Source organism: Sinohyriopsis cumingii, chromosome 9 (assembly GCF_028554795.1).
Source record: "Sinohyriopsis cumingii isolate HCF-2022 chromosome 9, ASM2855479v2, whole genome shotgun sequence".
Lineage (NCBI taxonomy): Eukaryota > Metazoa > Mollusca > Bivalvia > Unionida > Unionidae > Sinohyriopsis > Sinohyriopsis cumingii.
The window spans coordinates 80,372,696-80,386,257 of record NC_142969.1 but is presented as its reverse complement, the minus strand read 5'-3'; the positions used below and the strand labels follow the sequence as shown (position 1 = coordinate 80,386,257).

The 13,562-nt window shown below is 35.3% G+C and overlaps 1 protein-coding gene across 3 annotated transcripts in view; it reads right to left on the bottom strand.

Annotated features, from left to right (window-relative positions):
* Positions 1 to 205: 205 nt before the first annotated feature.
* LOC149792104 (aspartyl aminopeptidase-like) overlaps positions 206 to 13,562 on the bottom strand; it is a 148,116-nt gene continuing 134,759 nt past the window's right edge. For all 3 annotated transcript variants that reach the window (XM_089970623.1, XM_089970626.1, XM_089970624.1), the window contains exons 12-15: positions 11,637 to 11,676; positions 7,054 to 7,155; positions 5,961 to 6,128; positions 206 to 1,290 (exon numbers count right to left, since the gene is read on the bottom strand). In XM_089970623.1, coding sequence (XP_089826749.1) covers positions 1,243 to 1,290; positions 5,961 to 6,128; positions 7,054 to 7,155; positions 11,637 to 11,676 — 358 coding nt within the window. In that variant the 3' untranslated portion in view covers positions 206 to 1,242. The remainder of the gene's footprint in view (positions 1,291 to 5,960; positions 6,129 to 7,053; positions 7,156 to 11,636; positions 11,677 to 13,562) is intronic.

Genomic DNA, 13,562 nt, shown 5'->3' with positions numbered 1-13,562 from the left:
GAACAAAAAATTGCTATATGTTAAGGGATTTTAGCAAAATTAAACAGGAGGGTTAGGGTTAGGGTTAGGGTCAGGGTTTGGGTTAGGGTAAGGGTAAGGGTAAGGGTCCATTCTAGAGGGGAACAACATTGATCTATCTTCCTGCACTTAGATGTGAGACATGAACAACCAATATAAAAAAACAATAATAATACAACAAAGCCAATTTAAATTTTTCTATTTTATTTCCTAATGACAAATAAGTTCAAAACAAGAGGCCCATGTGGTCCTGACGATACAGCTTACATACATATTGATCATGTGGTCCTGATGATACAGCTTACATACATATTGATCAGGTGGTCCTGATGATACAGCTTACATACATATTGATCATGTGGTCCTGATGATACAGCTTACATACATATTGATCATGTGGTCCTGATGATACAGCTTACATACATATTGATCATGTGGTCCTGATGATACAGTTTACACACATATTGTTCCCTAGAGTAAGTGTACATTGATAGGGATTGTACTGCACAAGAGTTCCCTAGACTAAGTGTATACTGATTGGAACTGAAATGCACAAGAGTTCCCAGAAATAAGTGTACACTGAAAGAAACTGAAATGCACACGAGGTCCCTAGAGTAATTGTATAATGAAAAATAATGGAAATGCATGAGTTCCCTAGACTAAGTGTACACTGAAAGGAACTGAAATGCACATGAGGTCCCTGAAGTGAATGTACATTAAAAAAATGAGTAAGTGTACATTGATAGCAATTAAAATGCAAACAAGTTCCATAGAGTAAGTGTACACTGACAGGAACTGAAATGAACAAGAGTTCCCAAGAGTAAGTGTATATTGACAGGAATGTCATTACTGAAAATTGAAATCAGAGATTGTTGCAGGAATCTGAGGGTCATCAATGACTGGGAATAATTTCTGACTTACTGGGGCCAGGCAGAATACATACATTCAAGGAAATCAATTGAATAAACAAGTGTTTTATCTAAATACCAAATCTCAGAAATCTTGTGCAGAATAAATTTATGAATCAGGTGAAATATGCCAGCATAATTATAAAACAATCCTATTTTATATTTTTTCATCTTAGTTAAACTCTGGTCTTGATTTCTTGTTTTCTAAATGCTACTATTCATTGATGTTTACAAAAACATATTATAGTTTTGTTATTTATATATTCATTTTAACTGAGCTGAATCATAGAAATCTAGCACAGGTCATGATCTGTCCTCAAAACTGCAGTGATGCATACACATCTGGATAGTTGATGAAGAAGCCCTGAAATGAATTCCAAGGGTAAAGTTATGAAACATCTGTGTCTAAAAAAGTGGTGTTCTTAGCTAAAAATAAAAGAAACTAGAGTGAATTCAAAACACATATCTCCATCTCTCTCTCTGTCCCACCCACCATCCAAAAGTTATGACCTAGGGGCACTAAGTCCCTAGGGACAGGGGTGGTCAGTGGGGGTAATGTCATTTGCATGTTTAAATTGAAGTTTTCATCCTAAGTAAATGTACATATCATTAAAGTGGTGAGATATCAAGAGTTTCCAAAGTTATGATTCAAGAGCCAAGTCCCTGGGGTAAACAATGGGCCCCAAGGCCATTGTCACTTGCTTGGAATCAAATGTAAATGCAGCTATAAGGCAGGAGTTGACTCAATGCTCCCTTTCAAACCACTTCTTATAAAAGATTGCACATATGTCTAAACACACATGAATGCATGCACACACACGTGCACATATACACAAACAAGCAAACACACACATACACACCAAATGTCAGACACATCAGTGTCTGAATTTGAGAGTATTTATTAATTTATGTAAAGCAACCCCCATCTTCTATCCCCAGCTGCAAAGTTTTTAAACTACCTGCATACCATAACAGACCATATGCTGCCTTTATGTTTATGGTGTAGGAGTTGCCCAGCATTAGTCAATGGACTGTGTAAAAATCCCTGATACTTAAAAAAACACAGATGGACAGTGTAACAATCCCTGTCACTTAAAAAAACACAGCCACATTCCCCCTCTTTATAAATACACTTTCCAGTAGAAATACATAAAGCAGACAATGATGTCCATTTGAACCCAAAACGACCCACCTAATCTTTCTTAACCTCAAACCTCCATAAAATGACCCACCCAGTCCTTCCCAACCTCAAACCTCGATGAAATGACCCACTTAATCTTATTTAACTTCAAACCTCCATGAAATGACCCACCTAATCCTTCCCAACCTCAAACCTCCATGAAATGACCCACCTAATCCTTCCCAACCTCAAACCTCCATGTAATAACCCACCTAATCCTTCCCAACCTCAAACCTCCATGAAATGACCCACTTAATCTTTCTTAACCTCAAACCTCCATGAAATGACCCACCTAGTCCTTCCCAACCTCAAACCTCCATGAAATGACCCACCTAATCCTTCCCAACCTCAAACCTCCAAGAAATGACCCACCTAATCCTTCCCAAACTCAAACCTCCATGAAATTACCCAACAAATCCTTTCCAACTTCAAGCCTCCATGAAATGACCCACCTAATCCTTCCCAACCTCAAACCTCCATGAAATGACCCACCTAACCCTTTGCAACCTCAAACTTCCACCAAAGAAATAATAGATACACCCCAACACTTGTGAAAGTTCCCATACAATATAGCAATTTCTGTCACCAAATGAACCCTTGTATAACAATACAACACTAATTGAAGAATTGTACAACAATGTAACACTAATTTTAGCAAACTCTTCTTTATATTTAACTATTCCTAGTAACCCTATTTTCTGAAAATAGACTGCATTATTTGTCAATGTTTTAAATATGAGTGCAATGGGAAACAAAATATGACCCGGATGCAAGGGGTACCTACCCTGTACTGATGTGTAGTTCAAATCTATTCTGGTACCTTGGCCTTCCATGATGATATACACAAGGCCAGGTATGCACCATAGAATGGCCAGTGTCAGAGTAGAAATTCAAGATGTTGGAAATAACAAAAAGTGTTGGCAATTAAGAAATAACAATAAATCAGTTATTTCCAGCTTTGTTGTCACCAGCTTTTTTCATGTATCAGTTATAAAAAAATAAAAGAAGCATTAAGTGCTTGTTTAGAGTGTCACTATGCAGTACTGTCATATTCAGCAATTATATGTGATGTGGGGGGTGTGGGTATGGTGAGAGATTATGCAATTGTATGGTTATTTTAATTGTGTCAGAGATACTTTTTTAATGAAATCTTAAGTGACTGCATTTTATTCTTATTTTACATTAAGTTTCAACATTTTCAAATATACCATCTTTACTTTCATGCAACATACTTGTATTTTTGGATTTAATGAATGGAACTTTTAATGGAGTATTGGCAGGTGGGATTAGGTTTGTAATGTAATATGAACCTATTTATGCAATGCAATGTTTGGAGCTTTTTTGACATTCCTATCTTGTTTATAGCCCCGAGTGGCCGAGTGGTTTAAAGCGCTCTCTGTTACAGATCACTGCCATCTCACCTCTGTCTGCATGGATTCGAGTCTAGGATTCGGCCAATGTGGGTATGTGAGAAAGCTTGCCAGTAGCTTCTCGTGGGTCGGTGGTTCTTCCCGGGGTTTTCCCCAAGTTCTTCCTCCACCATTAATACTGGCTGCCATACATAGCCTATTGTGTACTGAAAAATGGCGTTAAACCCCACAACAACAACATCTTGTTTATAGAGATATAATATTTTGGTAGTTACTATGTAACAGTCATCACCAGAAATCCAGACAAGTCAAGTATTAATACTGGTACTACATAAAATGCATGTTCAGAGAATGGATCCATATCTTAAATCACTGACTTGTATCGATACCAAAAGTATTAGATGTATACAGCTATTAACTGAGCAATATGAACATGAAAAATGTGTTATGCTGAAAGGTAGGTGCTAGGTTTATTGGTTACTGTTAAACACTGATGACGAAAGAGATTTTTTAAAACATAACTCATCTCGGAACTTATTTTCCTTTTTATGTTAGTCAGACAGTGATGATATTTTGGTGTAAAACAATATTTAGTTTTATGTAATTTGTAAATGGAAAATATGTTTTGCTGCAGACGGATCACCAATATACAAAATGCACTAATAGTTACAATTTCCGGAAACAAATGAATATATGCTCCACGTTGTGCAAATTTATAAACTGCGACCAGACAAGTTACAACATAAATGTATCGACTCAAGCAGCTGGTCAAATATGTAGGAATCTTGGGGTTCTTTATGACCTATTAAAACTGCTTCTTAAAGTCTGATGATTCACGAGTATATCAGAAAAGTACTCATGCAGCTCTGATAACTTTCAAACATGTGCAACTAGTAGCTAAACTAGTAACTAATGCTAAGTTTACTGGCTCGGATATTGTTTGCTCATCAAATTATTTAGATTCTCTTTATGTAACTACTGCTACATATACTTACAAAAATGAAGGAAAAACAATGATGGCTATCAATACATTATTCCTGCCAAATGGAGCATTTTAGCATCGTCATAGTGATGCTGAATTTTCAAGTTCAAGCTTATCAGTTTCAAATTACATCAATCAATTGCACAATTCTGCAGGTGTGACAAGTTACCTATACAAACAGAAATATCAATCAAAAAGTATAATTCAAAACTATAACTTGAACAAACATTGTTACTACCAAGTGTTTTCTGTAACTGAATTATTTTAATTATCTTTTCCCTTCAGGGTATATCATATAAGAAATAAGTGTTTCTGAAACCAAACAGGTACTGCACGTTTTGAAGCAGTATTTTCTTTTTCTTATTGCCTATATATTTCTTAATTCTTGCCAGCAAAAATTCTGACAAAGCATTCTTCTGAAAAAAATTGTATTTGATAAATAAGTATATATCATATTGCAAACACAACCCTGTTATTTGTTCCATTAATGTAATCTAAAATAGACGTATTGTCAGTGACGCAAAAATAGGTTTATTATAAAATGTTGAAACTTAATGTAGACTAAAGGAAAAACATGGTCACAAAAATCTTTCATGTTTAATAAATAAAGTATCTCTGGCACAATTATAGCACAACCATACCATTGGACAATCTCTCACCCCCACCTCACCCACAAGTCACATTTAATTGCTGTAAATGACAATACTACTGTATTGTGATACTTTAAAAAAAAAACTCAATAATTCTTTAATTGACATAGTTATGACTAATACAAAAAAGCAGGTGATGACTCAGCTGGAAATAACTGATTCAATGGCATTTCTTTATTGCCAATGCATTTTTATATTACTTCCACCATCTCAAATTTCTCCAGTGGTACCAGTCTTTCGATGGAGCTGTGTATCCCAGAGGTTACACGTGGTGAATATCATGTGGCCAAGTGATGCGTGGATACATATATTGTTAATCTGGGTGCCCCAAGGGGTACATGTGTTACAGACCTTTAACAGGTGTAGCCTCAAATACATATGCAGCACATGACTTTTGAAACTGTTTAGCTTTAAGGATACATATGGTACATACACTGCACATTAAGGATACATATGGTACATACACTGCACATTAAGGATACGTATGGTACATACATTACACATTAAGGATACGTATGGTACATACATTGCACATTAAGGATACATATGGTACATACATTGCACATTAAGGATACATATGGTATATACATTACACACTAAAGATACATATGGTACATACATTACACATCAAGGATACATATGGTACATACATTGCACAATTGTGTATCTTGAAAGGTACAGATTTCTTCCAGTTGTGTAGCCTAGTATATACTATCGATGGTTGACATTCCAATTCTGGCTGACATTATGAGACCTATAGTAGTACATATGTTGTGGCGTCCTAAAGATAAATGTACATGTAGTATTTAACTTATAAAGCTGTGCAGCCTTAAGGATATATGTGGTACATACCTTGTAAAGCTCTGTGGCCTGGTATACACTAGTGGTGCAAGCCATCTCTCTAATGGAATGCATACTCAGTTGAGGTGCCCCCACATCTACGGTTGGAATTCCAAGTCCAGCTGACAATATGGGACCTATAGTTGATCCACATGGAGAGTCATTCTTGACAACAAATTCCTGAAATTCATGTTCAGAATATTAAAGTGGTCCCACACTATAATGGAACCACAATAGTGTATAGAGTTAGAGATGGGGTCAGGTTAAGATTGGGGTCAGGGTCAGGGTTAGGGTCAAGGTCAGATTCATGTTCAGAATATTAAAGTGGTCCCACACTATAATGCTGTTCATTGGAACCACAAAAGCGTATAGAGTTAGGGATGGGGTCAGGTTAAAGTCAGGGCTGGGGTCTGGTTTAGGTTAAGGTTAAGGTCATGGTCAGATTCATATTCAGGGTTAATAGCATGTCTTCAGGATCTAAGTGTTACTATAATGATGAGTCTGGGATTAATTTCAGATAGACAGAGATATCATATAAAAACTTGTTCCATATTTGTCCCAAACAGAGTTTTAAAAATATTTCAAAAAGGATAATGTCTGGTATTTACTGATAACAAAGTGACAAAACATTTAAATTTTACCAGCTCAATACAAAATGGCCCTCTTTGTGCCACAGAACTAATATGGGCTACTAGATTCTTTTCCAGGTAACCCAAAAGAAATTTGTGACCACTAGGTTACAACCTGATTTGAATTTTGTCACACTCTTTGGAACCAGAGAGAGGATTCCTAGTTAAGACATTCAGAGTAAAAAATATAATCAACCTGAATTAAACTTGAGATTTATTTCTTAAATCCAAATTTCACATCATCAATTCCTTAAGACAATTCTTGAAAACAAAAACTTTGCAATTTACACAAGAACACAAAGAAAAGGATTTTGCAGACTTAAACCGACCATCAAGAATTTCACCACTGAAATATATTTAATAAGGGTGTCTCATTTTCTATACAATTACATAGCATACAGCATTCCTAAATATGGATTCTGTTTGAAGAAATTGCGTGGATTATTGGCACTGAAATACAACTGACCAGTACACACCTGTAGTGGGACCTTAGACAGCTTTGCTATCTCCCTGAGAATGGTGACGGTGATCCCAGTTGATGCATAACGCTGGTTTGAATTGATTTTCACGACAATACCCTGAAAGAAGAACCAAATATTTGTAGAAAGAGCTTCGTCTTAGTTTTGCAAATTCAGAAAATTTATATTTCTGCTGACATTTTTGTCCAGCTCAAAGCATGTGTAATGTCGAACCATTTTGCTATTAACATAAATAACATGTTTGTGAATTTTTGGGTTGTCTTGCAAAATCTTCAAATAATTTATGCATGTGAATATCTTGTGATTTGATCATTATTCATAACAGCAATACTTAAATCAACGTGTTTGTATTTTTCTGGGTATTTGTTTGACCAAAGTTATAAATCCCCATAACATTTTTCCCACAACAAGGGAAATAACTACCACCTGGTTGATTTCACTGCTTCAAGACAGCTCTTACTTCATAGAGTAATTTCCATTTCCTTTTAGAGTAATGACTACTGCCTTTAAGAGTAATATCTATTGCCTCATAGATTAGTGGCTATTGCCTTTAAGAGTAATATATATTGTCTTATAGATTAATGGCTATTGCCTTTAAGAGTAATATCCATTGCCTTATAGAGTAATGGCCATCACACTAACAGTAATATCAACTGCCTTATAGAGTAATTTATTTCGCCATTAAGAGTAATATCAAATGCCTTTAGAGTAATTTATATCACCTTTAAGAGTAATATCTATTGCCATATAGAGTAATGGATATTCTTTTAAGGGTAATATTTATTGCCTTAAAGTGTAATGGATATTCCTTTAAAAGTAATATCCATTGCCTTATAGAGTAATGGCCATCACACTAACATTATTATCAACTGCCACTGAGTAATTTATATCACCATTAAGAGTAATATCTATTGCCCTGTAGAGTAGAGACTATTGCCTTTAACAGTAATATATATTGCCTCATAGATTAATGGATATTGCCTTTAAGAGTAATATCCATTGCCTTATAGAGTAATGGATATTCCTTTAACAGCAATATCTATTGCCTTATAGAGTAATGGATATCGCCACTAGGAGTAATATCTATTGCCTTTGAGTAATGGCCATTGCTTTAATATCAACTGCCTTATAAAGTAATGGATATCGCCATTAAGAGTAACATATATTGCCTTAAGAGTAATGGATATCGCCATTAAGAGTAATATATACTGCCTTGAGAGTAATGGATATTGCCATTAAGAGTAATATCTACTGCCTTTTACAGAGATGCTGCCAGAAATTGTCTTACGTGAGGGAGTTCCCCCACAGCTACCTGGTGGGGTGATCATCAAGGAGTTTGGGGGTTGATGTGGTAGCTGATGGATGATAACATTATTATGTGGTATTGAAACACCTAATTTACACCTAGCACGTAATGACTTTGAATCACTTCACTTACTCATCTGGTGAATATTATTCAATATTTCTTGACACTGCACTTTCAAAAAAGCCTAGTTTGTAAACTGAAAATCATTTACTGGACAACCACACACACAAAAATCTGTAAAATCATTTACTGGCCACCCACACACAAAAATCTGTTTAATCATTTACTGGACACACACATACATCTATATAATCATTTGTTGGACACACACACAAACATCTGTATAATCATTTTTTGGACACCCCCACACATACATATATATATAATCATTTATTGGACACACACAAAAACATCTGTATAATCATTTATTGGACATCCATACACACACAAACATCTGTATAATCATCTATTGGGCACACACACACACACACACAAACATCTGTATAATCATCTACTGGGCACCCACATACACACAAGCATCTGTATAATCATTTACTGGACACACACACACAAACAGCTGTATAATCATTTATTGGACACACACACACACACACACACAAACATTTGCATAATCATTTATTGGACACACACACACACAAACATCTGTATAATTTATTGGACACCCACACAAGCATAAACATTTGTATACTCATTTATTGTACACCCACACAGAAACATCTGTATAATCATTTACTGGACACCCACACAAGCGTCTTTATAATCATTTATTGGACACCCCACACACAAACATCTGTATAATCATTTATTGGGCACACACACATAAACATCTGTATATTCATTTATTGGAAACACACACAAACATCTACATAATCATTTAATGGACACACACACACACATCTGTATAATCATTTATTGGACACCCACACACAAACATCTGTATAATCATTTATTGGGCATCCACACAAACATCTGTTTAATCATTTATTGAACACACACAAACATCTGTATAATAATTTATTGGACACACAAACATCTGTATAATCATTCGTTGGAACCCCACACACAAAAACATCTGTATAATCATTTACTGGACATCCACACACACACACACACATCTGTATAATCATTTACTGGACACCCACACACACAAACATCTGCATAATCATTTACAGGACAACCAAACACAAACAAACATCTGTACAATGTATTGGCCACCCCCACACACAAACATCTGTATAATCATTTACTGGACACCCACACACACATACAAACATCTGTATAATCATTTACTGGACACCCAATCATTTATTGGACACACAGACTCAAACATCTGTATAATCATTTATTGGACACCCACACACAAACATCCGTATAATCATTTATTGGACACCCCACACACAAACATCTGTATAATCATTTAATGGACATCCACACACAAACATCTGTATAATCAGCAGTATATTACTGTTTCAAATGTTAGAGTAGAGAAAATGTTTAAAAAAAATAATTTCCGAATATATATAATCCAAATTGCATATCTGTATAGGAGATTGTTTAGTCTTTTTTCTCAGATATTCTGACATTTCTTATTACAGTGATAGAGGTTAAAATGTATGTGATTAGCCTATTCCTCAGACAAGTGTGAATTTTGCTTTGAGAACTAAGTCCCCTCTAACAATCAGCTTTTCATAAAAGCTTTACAACTATTGTAGCCAGTCAGAATTGATTCAGGAACTGGTTACATTATGCCCATGATTTTTGCATCACTGATTTCTGAGCTATGTTTCGTTAGCTGCAAACCATCAGATATTTAATGCTCTATAGTTCAGTCCTTAGCAGATGATCTTTCCATCTTGCTGACTTTCCTAAAGAAATCCATTATATTTCAACCTGACTCACTGCTGTTGTGCTTTAGACGTTTCTCTAAAAGATAACTGAAAGATCAACTAGATATACTCCCTCCAGGAAACAATTCAATTGGAACACCTTGATAGTTTCTGTAATACTCGAGCAGATCTCCAGCATAAAGGTGCTTGTATTCAAGCAATATTCTCCATAAATATAGGATCTGAAATCATGGATAAATGAGAAAAAAAAAGAATAATGGTTTGATTAGCCTAACTAAAAAACCCAAAATTAACAAATCACACAATGCATACGACAATTCACAGGAACCACAGGTAATCTGTGCGATCCCCCACCCCCCGTTTGAAAGTTGAATGACTCTCGATCATTTTTTGCAATAAACCAGTGAAACTGTGCTTGTAATGACCTTTTGTAGTGATAGCTATTGCCCTTTATTCTAGTAATGACCTTTTGTAGTGAAAGCTATTGCCCTTTATTCTTGTAATGACCTTTTGTAGTGATAGCCATTGCCCTTTATCCTAGTAATGACCTTTTGTAGTGATAGCCATTGCCCTTTATTCTTGTAATGACCTTTTGTAGTGATAGCTATTGCCCTTTATTCTTGTAATGACCTTTTGTAGCGATAGCTATTGTTCTTTATTCTTGTAATGACCTTTTGTAGGGATAGCTATTGCCCTTTATTCTTGTAATGACCTTCTGTAGTGATAGCTATTTCCCTTTATTCTTGTAATGACCTTTTGTAGTGATAGCTATTGCCCTTTATTCTTGTAATGACCTTTTGTAGCGATAGCTATTGTCCTTTATTCTTGTAATGACCTTTTGTAGGGATAGCTATTGCCCTTTATTCTTGCAATGACCTTCTGTAGTGATAGCTATTTCCCTTTATTCTTGTAATGACCTTTTGTAGTGATAGCCATTGCCCTTTATTCCTGTAACTACCTTTTGTAGTGATAGCCATTGCCCTTTATTCTTATAATACCTTTTGTAGTGATAGCTATTGCTCTTTATTCTTGTAATGACCTTTTGTAGTGATAGCTATTGCCCTTTATTCCTGTAACTACCTTTTATAGTGATAGCTATTGCCCTTTATTCCTGTAACTACCTTTTGTAGTGATAGCTATTGCCCTTTATTCTGGTAATGACCTTTTGTAGTGATAGCTATTGCCTTTTATTCTTGTAATGACCTTTTGTAGTGATAGCTATTGCCTTTATTCTTGTATCTACCTTTTGTAGTGATAGCTATTGCCTTTTATTCTTGTAATGACCTTTTGTAGTGATAGCTATTGCCTTTATTCTTGTATCTACCTTTTGTAGTGATAGCTATTGCCCTTTATTCTTGTAATGACCTCTTGTGTAAATAGCTACTGAACTTTATTCTTGTAATTACCTTGTGAAGAGCAACTTGGTGATTGGATTCATGCTTGTCTCTGGAAATAGAAGAAAATGTATACTATGAAACAAATGCCACAAAGTGTCATCAAAGAATTCCAGTGGAAGATTTAAGAGCAAAGAGAATATCAGCATACAAGTCTAAAGCAGTGACACTATTCTTGTGGATGCCAAGAACAATAAATAACTCTTGTGGATGCCAAGATCAATAAATGACTCTTGTGGATGCCAAGATCAATAAATAACTCTTGTGGATGCCAAGATCAACAAATTACTCTTGTGGATGCCAAGATCAGTAAATAACTCTTGTGGATGCCAATATCAACAAATTACTCTTGTGGATGCCAAGATCAATAAATAACTCTTGTGGATGCCAAGATCAACAAATTACTCTTGTGGATGCCAAGATCAGTAAATAACTCTTGTGGATGCCAATATCAACAAAATACTCTTGTGGATGCCAAGATCAATAAATTACTCTTGTGGATGCCAAGATCAATAAATAACTCTTGTGGATGCCAAGATCAATAAATAACTCTTGTGGATGCCAAGATCAACAAATTACTCTTGTGGATGTCAAGATCAGTAAATAACTCTTGTGGATGCCAATATCAACAAATTACTCTTGTGGATGCCAAGATCAATAAATAACTCTTGTGGATGCCAATATCAACAAATTACTCTTGTGGATGCCAAGATCAATAAATTACTCTTGTGGATGCCAAGATCAATAAATAACTCTTGTGGATGCCAAGATCAATAAATAACTATTGCTATTTCTAGGACCAGATCTTAATTTGAATGACAGAACACAAGTCTATTTTTAGAAGCAGTGACCAGACTGGATACAATAAGAGTCTTTTGACATTTGAAATCCACCAGCTACAACTCTAAAGCCTAGCATTCATGTCTGTGCTACTTAGCTGCACAATTCTTTGCCACATAACAATGCTTTGCCATGAAACAATGCTTTGCCATATAACAATGCTTTGCCATGCACAATGCTCTGCCATGCACAATGCTTTACCATGTAAAAATGCTTTGCCATGTAACAGTGCTTTGCCATGTAACAATGCTTTGCCACATAACAATGCTTTGCCATGAAACAAAGTTTGCCATTCACAATGCTTTGCCATGCACAATGTTTTGCCATAATTACTTAATCAATGGAAAATGGACTATATCTGTCGTAGACCATATCGGTCCAATTTTGCCATATCTGAATTGACAGTGAACGGACCCTATGTCTAGTATTGTCAAAAGTGAATCAATGGGGAATGGACTATATCAGTCCAATATTGCCGTGACTGAATCAATGAGGAATGGACTATATCAGTCCATTATTGCCATAAGTGAATTAATGTGGAATTGACCATATCAGTCCAATTTTGCCATATCTGAATCGACAGTGAAAGGACCCCATGTCTAGTACTCTCTTAAGTGAATCAATGGGGAATGGATTATATCAGTCCATTATTGCCATAAGTGAATCAGTGGGGAATGGACAATATCAGTCCAATATTGCCGTGACTGAATCAATGGGGAATGGATTATATCTGTCTGGTATTGCAAAAACTTTCCCTGTTCACTGGTTTGCCGGATATACAACCTTTCTGTAATATTATCCAGTAGTACTCTGTCAATTCCCTTGAATGAATTACCTATACCCTACCAGTTCATAAGCTGGGAATATTTTCTTGATGAAACAATTATCATTTTGCTACTCACTTAATATCATTTTTATGTCTGCTATAATTTCTCTTATTATTATTATCATTATTATTATTATTATTATTTTTATTATTTCAAGAGCAATTCCAATTTTAAATTAAATGTGTAAACAAACCTCATAAATGACAATTGTTGGAAATCTTTTCAGAAAAAAAGAAAATACTGAGTATCATTTAATAATATTAACTGTCTA